Here is a 14,452-nt window from a genome sequence, read left to right as displayed (position 1 = left end):
GTAGGGCAGTAGGGGATTACTGTGCAGTAGGTTTAGGGGTTGGGATTAGAGTTAAAAATGGCAACAAAAAAAATACTTTTTGACATCCTCATGTGGATAGTAATGGGTGTGTGCACAGTATGTGTGCCTGTGGATTGTTTCCCTGCAGACGAAAAGGCACAATAATGCAACTAGTCGACTATGTAGGCTAAGCGGGCATGTATTAGCACATTAGTCAGTGCCACCACAGACAAACTATTGTCTCCCACTCCCTGCACAGTAGAATGGACTGGGGAGTGAATGACTAACCTCAGTGTCTGTCTCCGCCCTGTGCACCAGGAGTTTGAGAACACAGATGGAGAGGAGTACCAGGCAGATCTCTCCACCCTGGCCTCACCCTCCTCCCAGAATGGCCCTGAGGTCTACATCCTCCCTCTCACCGAGGTCTCGCTGCCCGTGTCCAAACAGCCTGGAAGATCCAGTAAGATTGCAAAACACCAATCACATCCACGCAGATTTCCTTTCCTTTCCTTTCCTTTCCTTTCCTTTCCTTTCCTTTCCTTTCCTTTCAACTTACATTTTCATGCATGTTGTCCTCATAATATCAGTCAGCATTAATTCGCTGCTCTTTAGTCGTGCTTAATCAGTTTTCAGAATTAATCACACCAACTAAGCACTATTAAAAGATTGTTGATTCTCTGGGGAGGGGGAGCCTATCACGAGGGCAATGAGTCTCTCACTGCGCTTTGTCGATTTTCACAAGTTAGACACTGAGGGAATCCTTTAATGGTTATAGTCAGGAGAGACACAATCTCTATCATTGACACTGTTTCATTTCATTCTCCTCTCTGAATAAAGGACAGACATCTGGTCGTTATGTAATGCTTCGGGAGATTGGCCCACTGCAGTCTTTTGCTGTTTGTGTGCGTGAGTGTGTGAGTGTGTGAGTGCGTGCGTGCGACAGCGGCCTCTAACATACGTACATGATTAATTCTGTGGTTCTTCGTCCATTCATATGTGTGTACATTATATTATTATTCATAGAAATGTGTCTTTGACGTCAGTGACACCAATTGCCATATACGACAAGGCTTACAGTAGCCTATTGTCGTTCTTGGACAGAAAATCTCCATATTTCATCTTTTTCAGTTTTTTTTCAGTGTTTAGCTGATCTATAGGGTGCACTAAAGACAAGTGGTGTCTGATGCCAGACAATGAGTCCCTAGTTTGACTCCCAGGCCAAGCAGACCATTTGCTGCATGTCATTTCCCTACCAAGAGAAAATAGCTGATCTACAAGCTCACATATCACAATGGAACGCATTGTGAGCTTGTACTGTAGATCTGCTGTTACTTTTGCTATGTTTGAAACATTTATTAAACGTTCTCTGTCTGTCTGTGGGTTCTATACATATTTCATCCTTGTGACTAAATAATAACTAAGAACATGGTTATTTTTTTACACTTCCTGATCAAGTGCACATATAGTACAAGGTTTCTGCCTGAATCCTCATTTCATCTCACCTCCAGCCAGGGGAGGTTGCCGTTTCCTAATAGTGTACTATACTACAGCCATGTTACTCCACTTTGGACTTCACTGGGAGGGGCATTCGGTTTGAAACCCACTCTATTAAAGTGTGTGTGTGTGTGTGTGTGTGTGTGTGTGTGTGTGTGTGTGTGTGTGTGTGTGTGTGTGTGTGTGTGTGCGTGCGTGCGTGCGTGCGTGCGTGCGTGCGTGCGTGCGTGCGTGCGTGCGTGCGTGCGTGCGTGCGTGCGTGCGTGCGTGCGTGCGTGCGTGCGTGCGTGCGTGCGTGCGTGCGTGCGTGCGTGCGTGCGTGCGTGCGTGCGTGCGTGCGTGCGTGCGTGCGTGCGTGCGTGCGTGCGTGCGTGCGTGCGTGCGTGCGTGCGTGCGTGCGTGCGTGCGTGCGTGCGTGCGTGCGTGCGTGCGTGCGTGCGTGCGTGCGTGCGTGCGTGCGTGCGTGCGTGCGTGCGTGCGTGCGTGCGTGCGTGCGTGCGTGCGTGCGTGCGTGCGTGCGTGCGTGCTGTGTGTACTTGTACTACTATACTTGTTGCCAAATGTCCCCACTGTAGAATTTGAGAAATGGACATTCTGAGGTTAAAGATTTGGGGAGTTCGGCTTACTATTAGGAAAAGATTCAGAGTGGGTTTAGGGTTAGGTCTTTCGTTTTCGGGTCGTTAAGGTTAGAGTTAAGCCTGATTTATACTTAAGTTGCACATCAGCGACACACACACCTTAATTGGCAGATTTTATAGCTCACAACGCATTGCAGCATTCTCTTTTACGCTGTAAAAATTACATTCATGAATTGTCCTCATAGAGTAATCCAAATGTATGTTGTGTGTGTGTGTGTGTGTGTGTGTGTGTGTGTGTGTGTGTGTGTGTGTGTGTGTGTGTGTGTGTGTGTGTGTGTGTGTGTGTGTCTCCCTCTGCATGAGTCACTGCACACACTGCACATGCAGGGAGGTGAGTCTGGCTCTCAGCGTCCCAGTATGTGAGCGGCAGCACTGATTGGACAAGGCAGCCACGGGCGCGTAGCCAATCGCCAGCCTCGGTCCTGTCCTCCATAGCTACCGCCATGTGATTGGCCCAGGTGTTGCAGGGCGAGGAGTGGAGAGATGTGGAGAGAGAAAGGGAGAGAGAGAGAGACTTCTTTCATTGAGTTAAAATGGCAGGACAATGTGCTTGGTTTTTGTCGTTTCCCCTCCACTCTGTCATGAAATTAAATTTGTTTTATCCAAAATATTAGATTAACAATACTTCTGTTTCGTCCACTTGTGTGTGCAAGTCGACCATGACACTCTCTGTCTCTCTCTTTCTATCTCTCTCTCCCTTTCTTCTCCTCTGCTTCTGTCGGTTGCTCACTGTCTTTCTCTGTAAACGTATGCACGTGCGCAGCAGCGTGAAAAGGTCAAGTGGGTAGAAAATTAAAATAATGAAGTCGGTATGGCTTCAGAAGCTCTTTGAGATTTTAATAGCGGGAAGATTAGCAATTTTCTACAGTTTGTTGTCCGTCAGACATAGCAATTAAAGCTCCCACGCACATTATGCACGCGTCATAAACTGCCTACACACGCACAGCCACACATGCATGCATAGTCGCGCGCGCACGCGCACACACAAACACACACGCGCACACACACACACACACACACACACACACACACACACACACACACACACACACACACACACACACACACACACACACACACGCTTGTATAAGCATAGTGATCATACATTGTACAAAGGCATCTCTTTTACAGTTCCTTACATGTATGGAGATGTATGGCATTTGTGATTAAAGCACACAAATAAAGCAGTGTTGATCTGACAACCTCAAACAAGTTAACGTCTTGTTGCTCTTACTCTTACTCTTACTGCCAGAGTAGTAGTAATCCAACAATGAGACCAGTGTCCATGAAATCACAGACAATTTGAAATACTAAAAAATCTAAAAACAAATTATTACCCACATAAAACCCCCAGGAAAGTGTTTCTTGTCTGGCAAACATCATTAAAATAAGATCTGGTTGCAAAAGGGGTGAAGTGGCCCTTTAAGGAAGAGCATAAATGTGTATTATTATCCCGCCACCACCTCTGTGGTCGCTGCAAGATTCCCTGGGAATGTCATGAGTAGGATGGGAACGCACACACTCACACACTCACACACGCACACACTCACACACGCACACACTCACACACACTCACACACGCACACACGGACACACTCACACACTCACACATTCCATTCTGGGAATAATATAAAAGACCAGTTGAGCCATTCCAGTGGATTTGGAATATGGAGAGAAACGCACGCACGCACGCACGCACGCGCACGCACGCACGCACGCACGCACGCACACACGCACACTTACTATCTCTCTCTTATCTCTCTATCTCTCTCTCTGTCTTTCTCTCAGGATGATGTGTTGTTTAGAGTGGAGGGATGTGTTTTTTTCACTGTGACAGACAACCTGTGTGTGTGTGTGTGTGTGTGTGTGTGTGTGTGTGTGTGTGTGTGTGTGTGTGGTGTGTGTGGTGTGTGTGGTGTGTGTGGTGTGTGTGGTGCGTGCGTGCGTGCGTGCGTGCGTGCGTGCGTGCGTGCGTGCGTGCGTGCGTGCGTACCGCGTACCAGGCAATGCAGAATGAGGGATGTGTGTGTTAGTGTGAGTGACCCTAAACAATGACCCTGATTTAGCAGGGCTGGGAAGTGGGCGAACACGAGGCTGGGCCAAAGTGTCCGTGGAACGTGGTGGCAGAGGAGGAGGACTGCCATTATGGGCCCAATACAGTGAGGAGTCTGTGACAGAACGACAGGGAGAGGAGACAAGAGAGAGGGGCAGGGTGGTGGCATGCACCACGGCCTGAGAGTGGGGTGGGGGGGAGCTCCAAGATAGAGGAGGGATGTGTGGCATGTGACAGAGGTCTTTTCTGCGTCTCGACAGAGCTGCGTTTGTATTGCTGCAGGGCTGAGGAATGCCGCTGTGCAGGGTGACAAGGGGCATTATGTGGGCCTCCAATGTCACGGCCGGGTGTCTTGAAGTGGCGCGCGGAGCCAGCGCGTCAGACAGCACATTGCCGACTCGCATGACGGATGGGAAGCAGCCCAAAGCCCAGGGCAGAAGACCTATCCATCGCCCCAATGTAATATTATATTGGGTCTTGAGCGGCAAGCTTGGGACCAGTTCGGTTTAGATTTACACGTTATAGTCTGTGATCAGGGAGGAAATCTTCCTGAGTGTGTGTGTGTGTGTGTGTGTGTGTGTGTGTGTGTGTGTGTGTGTGACAGCTGGCGGCCCCAGGACAAGGACTGCATGCGTGCGTGTTTGTGTGTTCCAGCATGAGGATGTGCCGGGTCCAGACAGGGAGAGGCAGCGTGGCGAGCTTGTACAGCTGTGCGAGGGCTCGGAGGGTTAAACCTAGCCGACGCTCTGTCTCACACACACACTCACACACACACTGTGACTGCGGTGTTCTCTCTCTCGAACACACACTGCGACCATCGGCTCTGTCTCACAAATACACCCTGAGGCTGAGGATGGATGGGGTCGGGGCCACGGGCTCTCGGTTCTCACACTCCGAGCGGCGACCTCGCCGGGGGGACTCGGTCCGTGTCACGGTGCTCCGGGTGGCTGGCCGCTCCACCACCTTGTCCTCATCACCCTCATCGTCATTACCTTCGACTTCATCTCCATCACAATATGAGGCTCCTTGGAGGTACACGACATATTTGATTTTGTTATACTTTTGGTGGTACAATAGTGAGATAGTGCTGTCGCGGTACTGAGATCCTCACCGTTGTCTGCCGTTATTGCTTCATGTAGTTGAAAAGTAACATAACTTTCCTGTCAGAAAATATTCCTTCTCCTGTACACTTTTTTTTAGCTCCACTCTACTTACATTTTCATTCTTTTTTGTTCCGTGGTGATATTTTGTCTGTTTTTCTCTTTTTCTGGGCATTTCTCCCCCTTTCAGGCTCTTTTCTGTCTCTTTTCGAATGCCCCTGAGACTTCTATGTTTCTTCAATTATATTATGTTGAGCTCTGATGACAATTCTTGATTGTTGATTTTATGCACATCCCTTCTTTGGTGCAGACACTGCAGAGCCAATCTGTAAAATGTAGAAGTTAAATTAACAAAGGAGGGCTCACAACTCTCACTGTATACCCAGGAATATAGCATACAGTAATAGTTAGAAGCCCTCCTTTAGAAATTAAGCTCTGGTGACAAGACACAACTTTGAAGAATCTTGTCCTCAAGTTCAGTTGTGCTCCTGTCTCTCACTCATCTAACAGTGCCTTTTCTATCATGTCACTCTAGTCCAGCTGCTGAAATCATCAGACCTCGGTCGTCACAGTCTTCTCTATCTGAAGGAGATTGGTCATGGCTGGTTTGGCAAGGTGAGTTATCGCCCTTATTATTTTCTACACACACGTGCGCATACATACACACACGTGAGAGACGGACACACGGCAGTTGGGTCTCATGACACGATACATCATCGTCTTCCTTAATTGTTTCATTTGATAGTTTGCACCCGGCACTTCTATAATGTGCCTCGTACCCTATGGAATGTATGGGTAATATGATGATGATCTCATGTTAGCCAGGCTAATCTTTGGCTCTAGCATCAGCATGTTGAGTCCATGGGAGAAGTGTTGAAATGCACTTTCACAGCAAATTCCTTACAATTACCATGCTGGGATAGAACTGTGTGGATCTGCTCAGCGGCTGTCCCTATTATTTATTTATTTTAAAAGATCCCCATTAGTCTTCCTGGGGTCCGGAATCCATTACATCATTCATCATGTACAGTTGTGTTACCAGTACATCATCTGACGAGTTCTTATTAGTCACATTTGTCTCAGGGACCATCACCAGAGAACAAGAAGAAGATTATTTTTTTTAAATGAAATGAAAAGCAAACCCTTGCCTGTGGAGGGCAGCATTATGGTTTCAGTGTACAGGCTGCTGGGAATTAAAGAAAGAAAGGAAAGAAAATACATGAGCAACACTTGACTATTGATCAGCTCTTTAATGTGTTCTTAAATTATATTAGATTGAAGATTTGCCATTAGACTGACAAATATGAATGGGGCAGCTAATGATTGATGGGACAATACTGTACATTCGTTTTTTTAATCAATAGATTTGGGGCATTTTTGCTCTTCTAGCAAAATGACTATAATAATGTAGGCTACGTACTGTATGTATTGGACATGACTATATGACTATAAATGACTATAATAATGTAGGCTACGTACTGTATGTATTGGACATTAAATGACTATAATAATGTAGGCTACGTACTGTATGTATTGGACATTCCATAGACATACTGTATGTATTGGACATTAAATGACTATAATAATGTAGGCTACGTACTGTATGTATTCTGTACTGTATGTATTGGACATTCCATAAACAACACCGTTTTTGTTGCTCATTCACTTTCGTAAGAGGATTTAGAGTTTAGTATATTATGGACATAACAGTTTAACAGCATTTATGATTTTCTTTGCTTTGACAAGTAATCCAAAGTCGGAAGTCCTTATTAAAGAGCTATGTTATGTAAGAGATCAAGTTATTTGTATCTTGGTGTGAGGTGATGGTTTGGTGGAGTCTATGCTGAAATGTACATTATGTAAATCTATGCAAAGACCATAATATGGAGAGATTTCAGGAGCAAATATCCACTGGCTATATTTAAGTCTTTAATTGTGTTGATTCTCCTGGTGATGTGGAGTCTGTCTTTCTGTGGAGATTGTGCTTTGAGCTTTGTGCTTTATTTACTAGTTTTATTTTGATCGTTCCCGTCAATTTATGTGGTTGCCAGTTACTCTTACATGTAAAGACTGTAAGGTTCTCTGAAATTATATTGTTGGTAGCTCATTTTTGTTATTTCAGAATCTACTTTTTTTATTAACATTCCTTTGTGTATGGGTTAAAAATGGAAAGTAATTCTGGAGAAACTCTTCAAGGCAGAAAATGTGTTGAAAATAGCAGATCTACACTTTGATCGTGTACAGTTGTAGCTACTATCGGCGCAGGACACTATCGTACGACTAAGAATAAATCAGTCTTTTTCTTAGTTCAGCTCTCCAGGTGGTACATCATAGGCCCTGGGCATAACTGTAGGGTTTCCAGAAGGTCAAATCAAATGTATTCATATAGCACATTTATAAAACAACACATAATTATAGTACTCAAGCAATAAAACCAGTAAGACTGCTGGGCGAGTGCTGGCTCTTTGGCATGGGGGGTCAGATCAACATGCAATGAATTCTGTACTGGCCACATAAGGAGCATGTCTTGAGTGTACAGGGTTTGATGAGGTCAGATCAACATATAGAATGTCAGAACAGGTCAGCTCCATATATGGAGATCTAAGGATGGTAGCTGGGACATTCTCTTGAGTGTACAGGGTTTGATGAGGGCTGGGCCTTAATTTTCGGGCCTGTTGATAACTCTAGTTTTCGCCGGCTGGCGGGCGCGACTGCACTAATAACTTTGGGGCAGACCCGTCTAGAGTTTAAATGGACAGGTATCAGTCAAAAGGGAGACATCGAAGAGGATAATAATAATAATAATAATAACACTTTATTTGTATAGCGCCTTTCATGACATGAAATGCTGCTCAAAGTGCTTTACAGAGCAATGGAGAAAAAGAAAAGAAAAGCAAGGCATAAAACATTAAAATAATAGCAGTAGGTGCCTGTCAAACAGTTTTGTGAATGGGACAAAATGATATCTAGATTTATCTGGAACGGAAAAAAAACGAGAATCAGATTCCAAACTTTACAACTCCCTAAAGAAAGAGGGGGACTATCCCTTCCTAACCTGAGGGATTACTATTATGCGTCTCAATTAAGACCTTTAATATGTTGGTGTGATGATGAATGTGTGGCAAAATGGAAAGCTTTGGAAATTAATTCAATCAACATCCCTATTCAGACTTTAATTGGGAATAAAGTAAGTCCTACTATGATATCTTAGACCCATTCACAATATTTACTTTAAATATCTGGTTCAAAGTCGTGAAACATTTCAGAATGGAGAGGACAATCAGGGTGTTGAGGTGGCCCGCTTACGATCCAGATTTTAAGCCTGGTGTGTATGATCAAACTTTCAGGCGATGGGCTCGGTATGGTTCTTCCTCTTACTGTACTGCCATGAATGGCAATGTGTTTTTGAATTTTGAACAATTGAAAAATAGGTGTATGTGTATAGATAACAAGGATTTTTTTTAGATACCTTCAAGTACGAGAGTACTTCATGGGGGAGGTGAAAGCTTCCGAGCCGGTGGCCTCAAACGATCTCATACAGGTTTTTATTCAGGCATATAAGTCCAAAAAAGTAGTGTCTAGTGTATACAATGCCTTGGTTTCAGCTAGGGCCAACTCCACAGAATACATTAAAACTAATTGGGAAAAAGAGTTGGAGATTACCATCACTACAGAGGAATGGGTAAATATGTGCAAAACACAAATTACGTCCACCAACTCTAGAATGTGGAGAGAATTCTGTTGGAAGAACCTAATGAGATTCTTTATTACACCTAAAATTAAGTCAAGACAATTGAAAACAGATCAGCCATGCTGGAGACAGTGTGGCCACAAGGGAGCGGGCCACGCTCATATATTCTGGACTTGTCCTAAAATTCAGAAATACTGGCAGGATGTCCACTCCACCTTGGAGACCATTCTGTGTTTTGAGATACCTCTGACGTGTTCCTTCTTATTGCTGGGAAATATCCCTGAAGAGTTTCTAATACATGATAAATATTTAATCAAGATCCTCTTAGCGACAAGTAAGAAAGCGATCACACGACGCTGGTGCCAACAGGACCCACCAACGAAAGAACATTGGATGGACATTACTGAGGAACTGTATGTTATGGAAAAACTAACATTCATACTTAGACTACAAGAGGATAAGTTCTATAAAAAGTGGGAAAAGTGGGATCTCTTCTCTCAGCCTAGTGATAATGCAATAGGATTTCAATGAATGTATCTTGTAATATGAAAAATGCAGCTCTGTCTTTTGTTTTTTTGTTTTTGTCTTCCTCTTTTTGTTATATTTTTTCTTCGTCTTGTCTTTTGGTTTTTGTTTTGTTGTCTGTTTTTTCATCAATAAAAATTAAGTGAAATAATAATAATAATAATAGCAGTAATGCAATACAGTGAGGACATGAATTACAAGGAATTGAAAAGATCAACTAAAAGCAAGACTGTAGAAGTAGGTCTTGAGCTGTGCTTTAAAAATGTCTACAGAGGCTTCCTGTCGAAGGTATAGTGGGAGTTTGTTCCACGCCGTCGACCATACAAATTGGTCCGTGACCCATAAATGGGTCCTGACCCACTGTTTGGGAACCAGTTTACTACATCAGTGGTTCCCAAACACTGGTTTGGGAGCCACACGTCACACTCCCACTTCCCTCTTCCTCTGTCCGTGCACGGTGCTTATTGGGCCCTGTGCTGACTGACTCTGTGCCATTTTCCCTTGTCTTTGCCAGGTTCTGCTGGGTGAGGTGAATGCGGGCCTCAGTACCACCCAGGTGGTGGTGAAAGAGCTCAAAGCCAGTGCCAGTGTTCAGGACCAGATGCAGTTCCTGGAGGAGGTTCAGCCATACCGGTCAGAACAACAGACTCATAGAAACTATAGTGACTGTTGCGGAGCAACTCTTACAATACTTCGTCTAGTTTTTGACAGTGGTGGAAAGTAACTAATTACATTTACTGAAGTACTGTACTTAAGTAACATTTTGAGGTACTTTTACCTTACTGGAGTATTTCCAATTACCGATACTTACTATACTTACTATACTCCAACTATTGTACTTTTACTCCACTACATTTATTTGAAAACATTAGTTACTAGTTACTTTGTAGATTTTGAATTCATATTACAAAACATTTCAGACCTACAGTATATACATTTCGCCCATTTGAAAATAGCAGATCTACAAGCTCAGAGCAATGCGTCACATCGTGACACAGTAGATATGTACTAGATCTGCTATTTTCAAAAGATTTTTATTGTAGGAAAAAACTTAGAAACACCTAGAAATCAGGCGCATGCACAGGTGCGTATAGGCCAGTGGACATCAATGAAGGGAATAGAATACACCCACACACTGTATTTTCTTTTTAATAATGCAACGTTTCGGTCCCTCCGGACCTTCTTCAGGCATAACACATCATTTTGACAGAGTTACTTATATACACACATTTGAAAAGGAATCAACCAATCACAATAGACAGAGTCTGATTAGAGAAAGAGGTACAGCTTGTGATGATCATCAATCATCATCATTTCAGTTACATTCTAAAAACATTATATAAGAAATTATGTAAAGACAATTGGTTGTAAACATACATTAGGAAAATCAACAATAAGAGACATACAGACAATGAGAGTGGAAAAATACATGAATATATATACACAAACCAAATTCACTCAAAAATATTTTTATACAATTGAAAACTTCCTGACTTTTACTTGTAACGGAGGTACATTGCAGTATTGATACTTTTACTTACGTAAAAAAAAAATTGTGTCCTATCTGTGCGTGTTGTTCTTCTGACAGCTCTCTCCAGCACCCTGCTCTGCTGCAGTGCCTGGCCCAGTGCTCAGAGGTCACTCCCTATCTGCTGGTCATGGAGTTCTGCCCTCTGGTGAGACACCGTATCACTTTGGCATATTGAGTCCAGGTTATAACCACCAACTTTCTTTTCTTCTTTTCCTTCATTTTTTAAAAACCCCTTTTTCTCCCCAATTTAGTCATTTAGCCCTTCACTAAGTCCCTCCCCAACCCATCCTTGTCCAATAGGCACGTTAGCAGCGAAGAAAGCTTGACCTGCATAGCAACCGTTGCTAAACTATTTGGATTGTCATTGGACAATCGCTTTTTGGGGTGGGATTTAGTGAAGGGCTAATTGATTGATTCCTCCCCACATGCATTTGTGTGTCGTCGTCACTGCTGTTGTATCCGACCTGCTGACAGGTGTCGTCCCAGGCCGTAGGAATACATGCAGTGATATCACCCCTCCCCGTGTCGTCCCAGGCCGTAGGAATACATGCAGTGATATCAGCCCTGTTGTATCCGACCTGCTGACAGGTGTCGTCCCAGGCCGTATCCGACCTGCTGACAGGTGTCGTCCCAGGCCGTAGGAATACATGCGGTGATATCACCTGCTGACAGGTGTCGTCCCAGGCCGTAGGAATACATGCAGTGATATCAGCCCTCCCCACCGGCTTCCCTCCATCCGAACACAGGCCAATTGCATGCGTATAAGACGTCCGACAAAGCCGGGTGCATGCACCGTGGTGGATTCGAACCCACAACCCCCGCGGTGATGGGCAGGCGCTTTTACCACTGTGCCACTCGAGTGCCTGGGTATTAACCACTTTCAATGTGGCGTCCTTAAAATGTTCACAAAACACCCCCTCCCCCCTCAAAAAAGAAACGGCCTATCTGCAAGCTCACAATGCAGTGCATCAGCTAATTTTGCTAAAGCATGTAGAGCTTACGTTGTTATAAGTAGACAGATAAACAGTCTGAAACTGTTTGTAACCTTTCCATCAGGGCGATCTGAAGAGCTACCTTCGCAGTTGCCAGGCAACTGACTCCGAGACACCCGACCCTTTGATCCTTCAGCGACTGGCATGCGAGATCGCCTCAGGGCTGCTGCATCTCCACAAATACAACTTCATACACAGGTACAGATCGCCTCAGGGCTGCTGCATCTCCACAAATACAACTTCATACACAGGTACAGCGGAATGTAGAACGTACAAATGAAAGTCCTGATATCATAATGTTACTTGCGTAAAAGTGTTGGCATAATATACTTGAAGTATACCAAAAGTCAAGGTACTTATTATGTAGAATGTCCCATTTCGCATAGTGCCCTCCCCCTAAAAAATGCATAGATATTTTTTAATCTTTCAAATTACTTGTAGGTTGTCTGTTTTCGAATAGACAAAGTAAGTATAAAAAGGGACTTAATTGGTTAATGTAAGTTTTTTAAGTGGAGTAGTAGTAGTAGCACAATATTTGCCTCTGAGATGTCGTGGGGTAGAATAAAGTATTGGAAAAATGCACATACTCAAGTAAAGTTAAAGTACAGATTGAGTAAATGGACTTTGTTTACTTTCCGCCACTGGGGTCCAGGTCATTTCCATCAGCAGCAAGTGTCTAACCATAATGGACTGTGCTGCCCCCTGCTGGTCTCTCCCTGCAACAACATCCTGGTGCTGCCTGAGTGATTGTCACAGACTCCAGCATCAGTGATTTTGTTGCCGGGGGTGAACCCCTCTCTCTCTCTCTCTTTCTCTGCCCTGTAGCGGCTGTCATTGCTATGGCAACCAATAAGTGGCTTCACGGCTGATGAGTTCCCTGTAGTTAGGTATTATAGATGACAATCTAACAATTACAATTAGTACAGAGTACAGACACAGTTAGTGAGGGCTTGTAATGTTGCTCTTTGTGCTGCCAGGGGTAGAGACTCCATTGCAATGAATAGAAACTACTGGAGCGCATTGCATGACAATAATTGTTCACTAACCTGTGTTTTCGATCTATGGAATAAAGTATTGTAAGTAGATCTCGGTTAGTACTATACAATGCATTTACACCACGCTATCAGTGTATATAAAAAACTGTGTTGTCCTAATGCTTTCATTATTCCAGACATACTCCCACACAGCTACTACAAGAATGATGATGCAATATCATGGAATTTTAGAGGGGAAGCTGATTACATACCAGGGTTTGTGAGACAGTGTGTCTTGTTCCGACAGTGACCTGGCCTTGCGGAACTGCCTGCTCACTTCAGAAATGACCGTTAGGATCGGAGACTACGGCCTCTCCCACAGCCGCTATAAGGTACTGTACCCCACCAAGTTCACTCCAGTGATTTCTGTATTTTAGAATGTCATAATTAGTATGTAACTGGTCACTGTATTATGAAACTTGTCACGGTCAGTAAACACACTAAACGTGCTCATCTTTTGTCACGTAGGAAGACTACTTTGTGACACCGGACCAGATTTGGGTGCCCCTGCGCTGGATTGCCCCAGAACTGGTCGATGATGTCCATGGGAACCTCCTGATAGTTGACCAAACCAAGACCAGCAATGTATGGTGAGCGTTCTCATGACATCATCACTACTATAAACTGATCCAGGATCACAGTACTAGAAACTGACCCAGATGCACAGTACTTCATTGCGAACGAAGTGAGCACTAACTATAGAAGCTGGCCAAAACTGTGTGTCTGTGTGTCTGTGTGTCTGTGTGTGTCACGCTGTAACACCACCCGCCCACCACCAGAGGGCAAACGATTGGGAGCAAACCAATACGAACTGAAATTGGAACACAGAGGTGTGTGTGTGTGTGTGTGTGTGTGTGTGTGTGTGTGTGTGTGTGTGTGTGTGTGTGTGTGTGTGTGTGTGTGACAGACTGCCACAACACTTTGTTCGCATCCCACGTTTACGCGTCTTACTTGTACTAATCCAGAAACATTCCTGATCACAGAAATTGGTCAGGACTCAATGATGCAACTCTTTTGTGGAATATTATGCACTCTACTGCAAAGAAGAGCTAACATTTGCATAAATGTTTACGCCTGTATGACAAATGGCGCAAATGGCAGATCTACAATCTACACATCATATTGTGACATGGTGTGAGCTTGTAGAAACCTCGTATCACCATATTTAAACTTTTTATGTTTTTCTGTAAATGAATGCCCTGGCCTACTTCATACACGTTCACACAACGTGTCGTGACTCGTGAGCTTGTTTTACCCCCGACAGCAACGATGTGCTATTATTTGAGAAAATAAAGACGTTTTATTGTATTTATTAGAAATCTTTTGAAAATGCCGTTAATTAGACTAGTGGATTAACGGTTTGAAGGTGAAATTAATTTCTTTATTCATTCAGC

General features: G+C 44.0%; 1 protein-coding gene across 2 annotated transcripts in view; it reads left to right on the top strand.

Annotated features, from left to right (window-relative positions):
• LOC306936369 (serine/threonine-protein kinase LMTK1-like) overlaps positions 1-14,452 on the top strand; it is a 57,271-nt gene that overhangs the window by 32,272 nt on the left and 10,547 nt on the right. Inside the window, exons 3-9 of one of the 2 annotated variants that reach the window (XM_079519859.1) lie at positions 319-460; positions 5,821-5,900; positions 10,016-10,134; positions 11,090-11,177; positions 12,089-12,222; positions 13,306-13,390; positions 13,527-13,648. In XM_079519859.1, the coding sequence (XP_079375985.1) occupies positions 319-460; positions 5,821-5,900; positions 10,016-10,134; positions 11,090-11,177; positions 12,089-12,222; positions 13,306-13,390; positions 13,527-13,648 (770 nt within the window). Of the gene's footprint in view, positions 1-318; positions 461-4,872; positions 5,218-5,820; positions 5,901-10,015; positions 10,135-11,089; positions 11,178-12,088; positions 12,223-13,305; positions 13,391-13,526; positions 13,649-14,452 lie in introns of those variants that run through there. The other variant, XM_079519860.1, reaches the window with a different exon arrangement.

This window comes from Electrona antarctica (genome assembly GCF_951216825.1).
Source record: "Electrona antarctica genome assembly, chromosome: 14".
In the NCBI taxonomy this organism is placed as follows: domain Eukaryota; kingdom Metazoa; phylum Chordata; class Actinopteri; order Myctophiformes; family Myctophidae; genus Electrona; species Electrona antarctica.
This window is presented reverse-complemented; position numbering and strand designations above follow the sequence as displayed.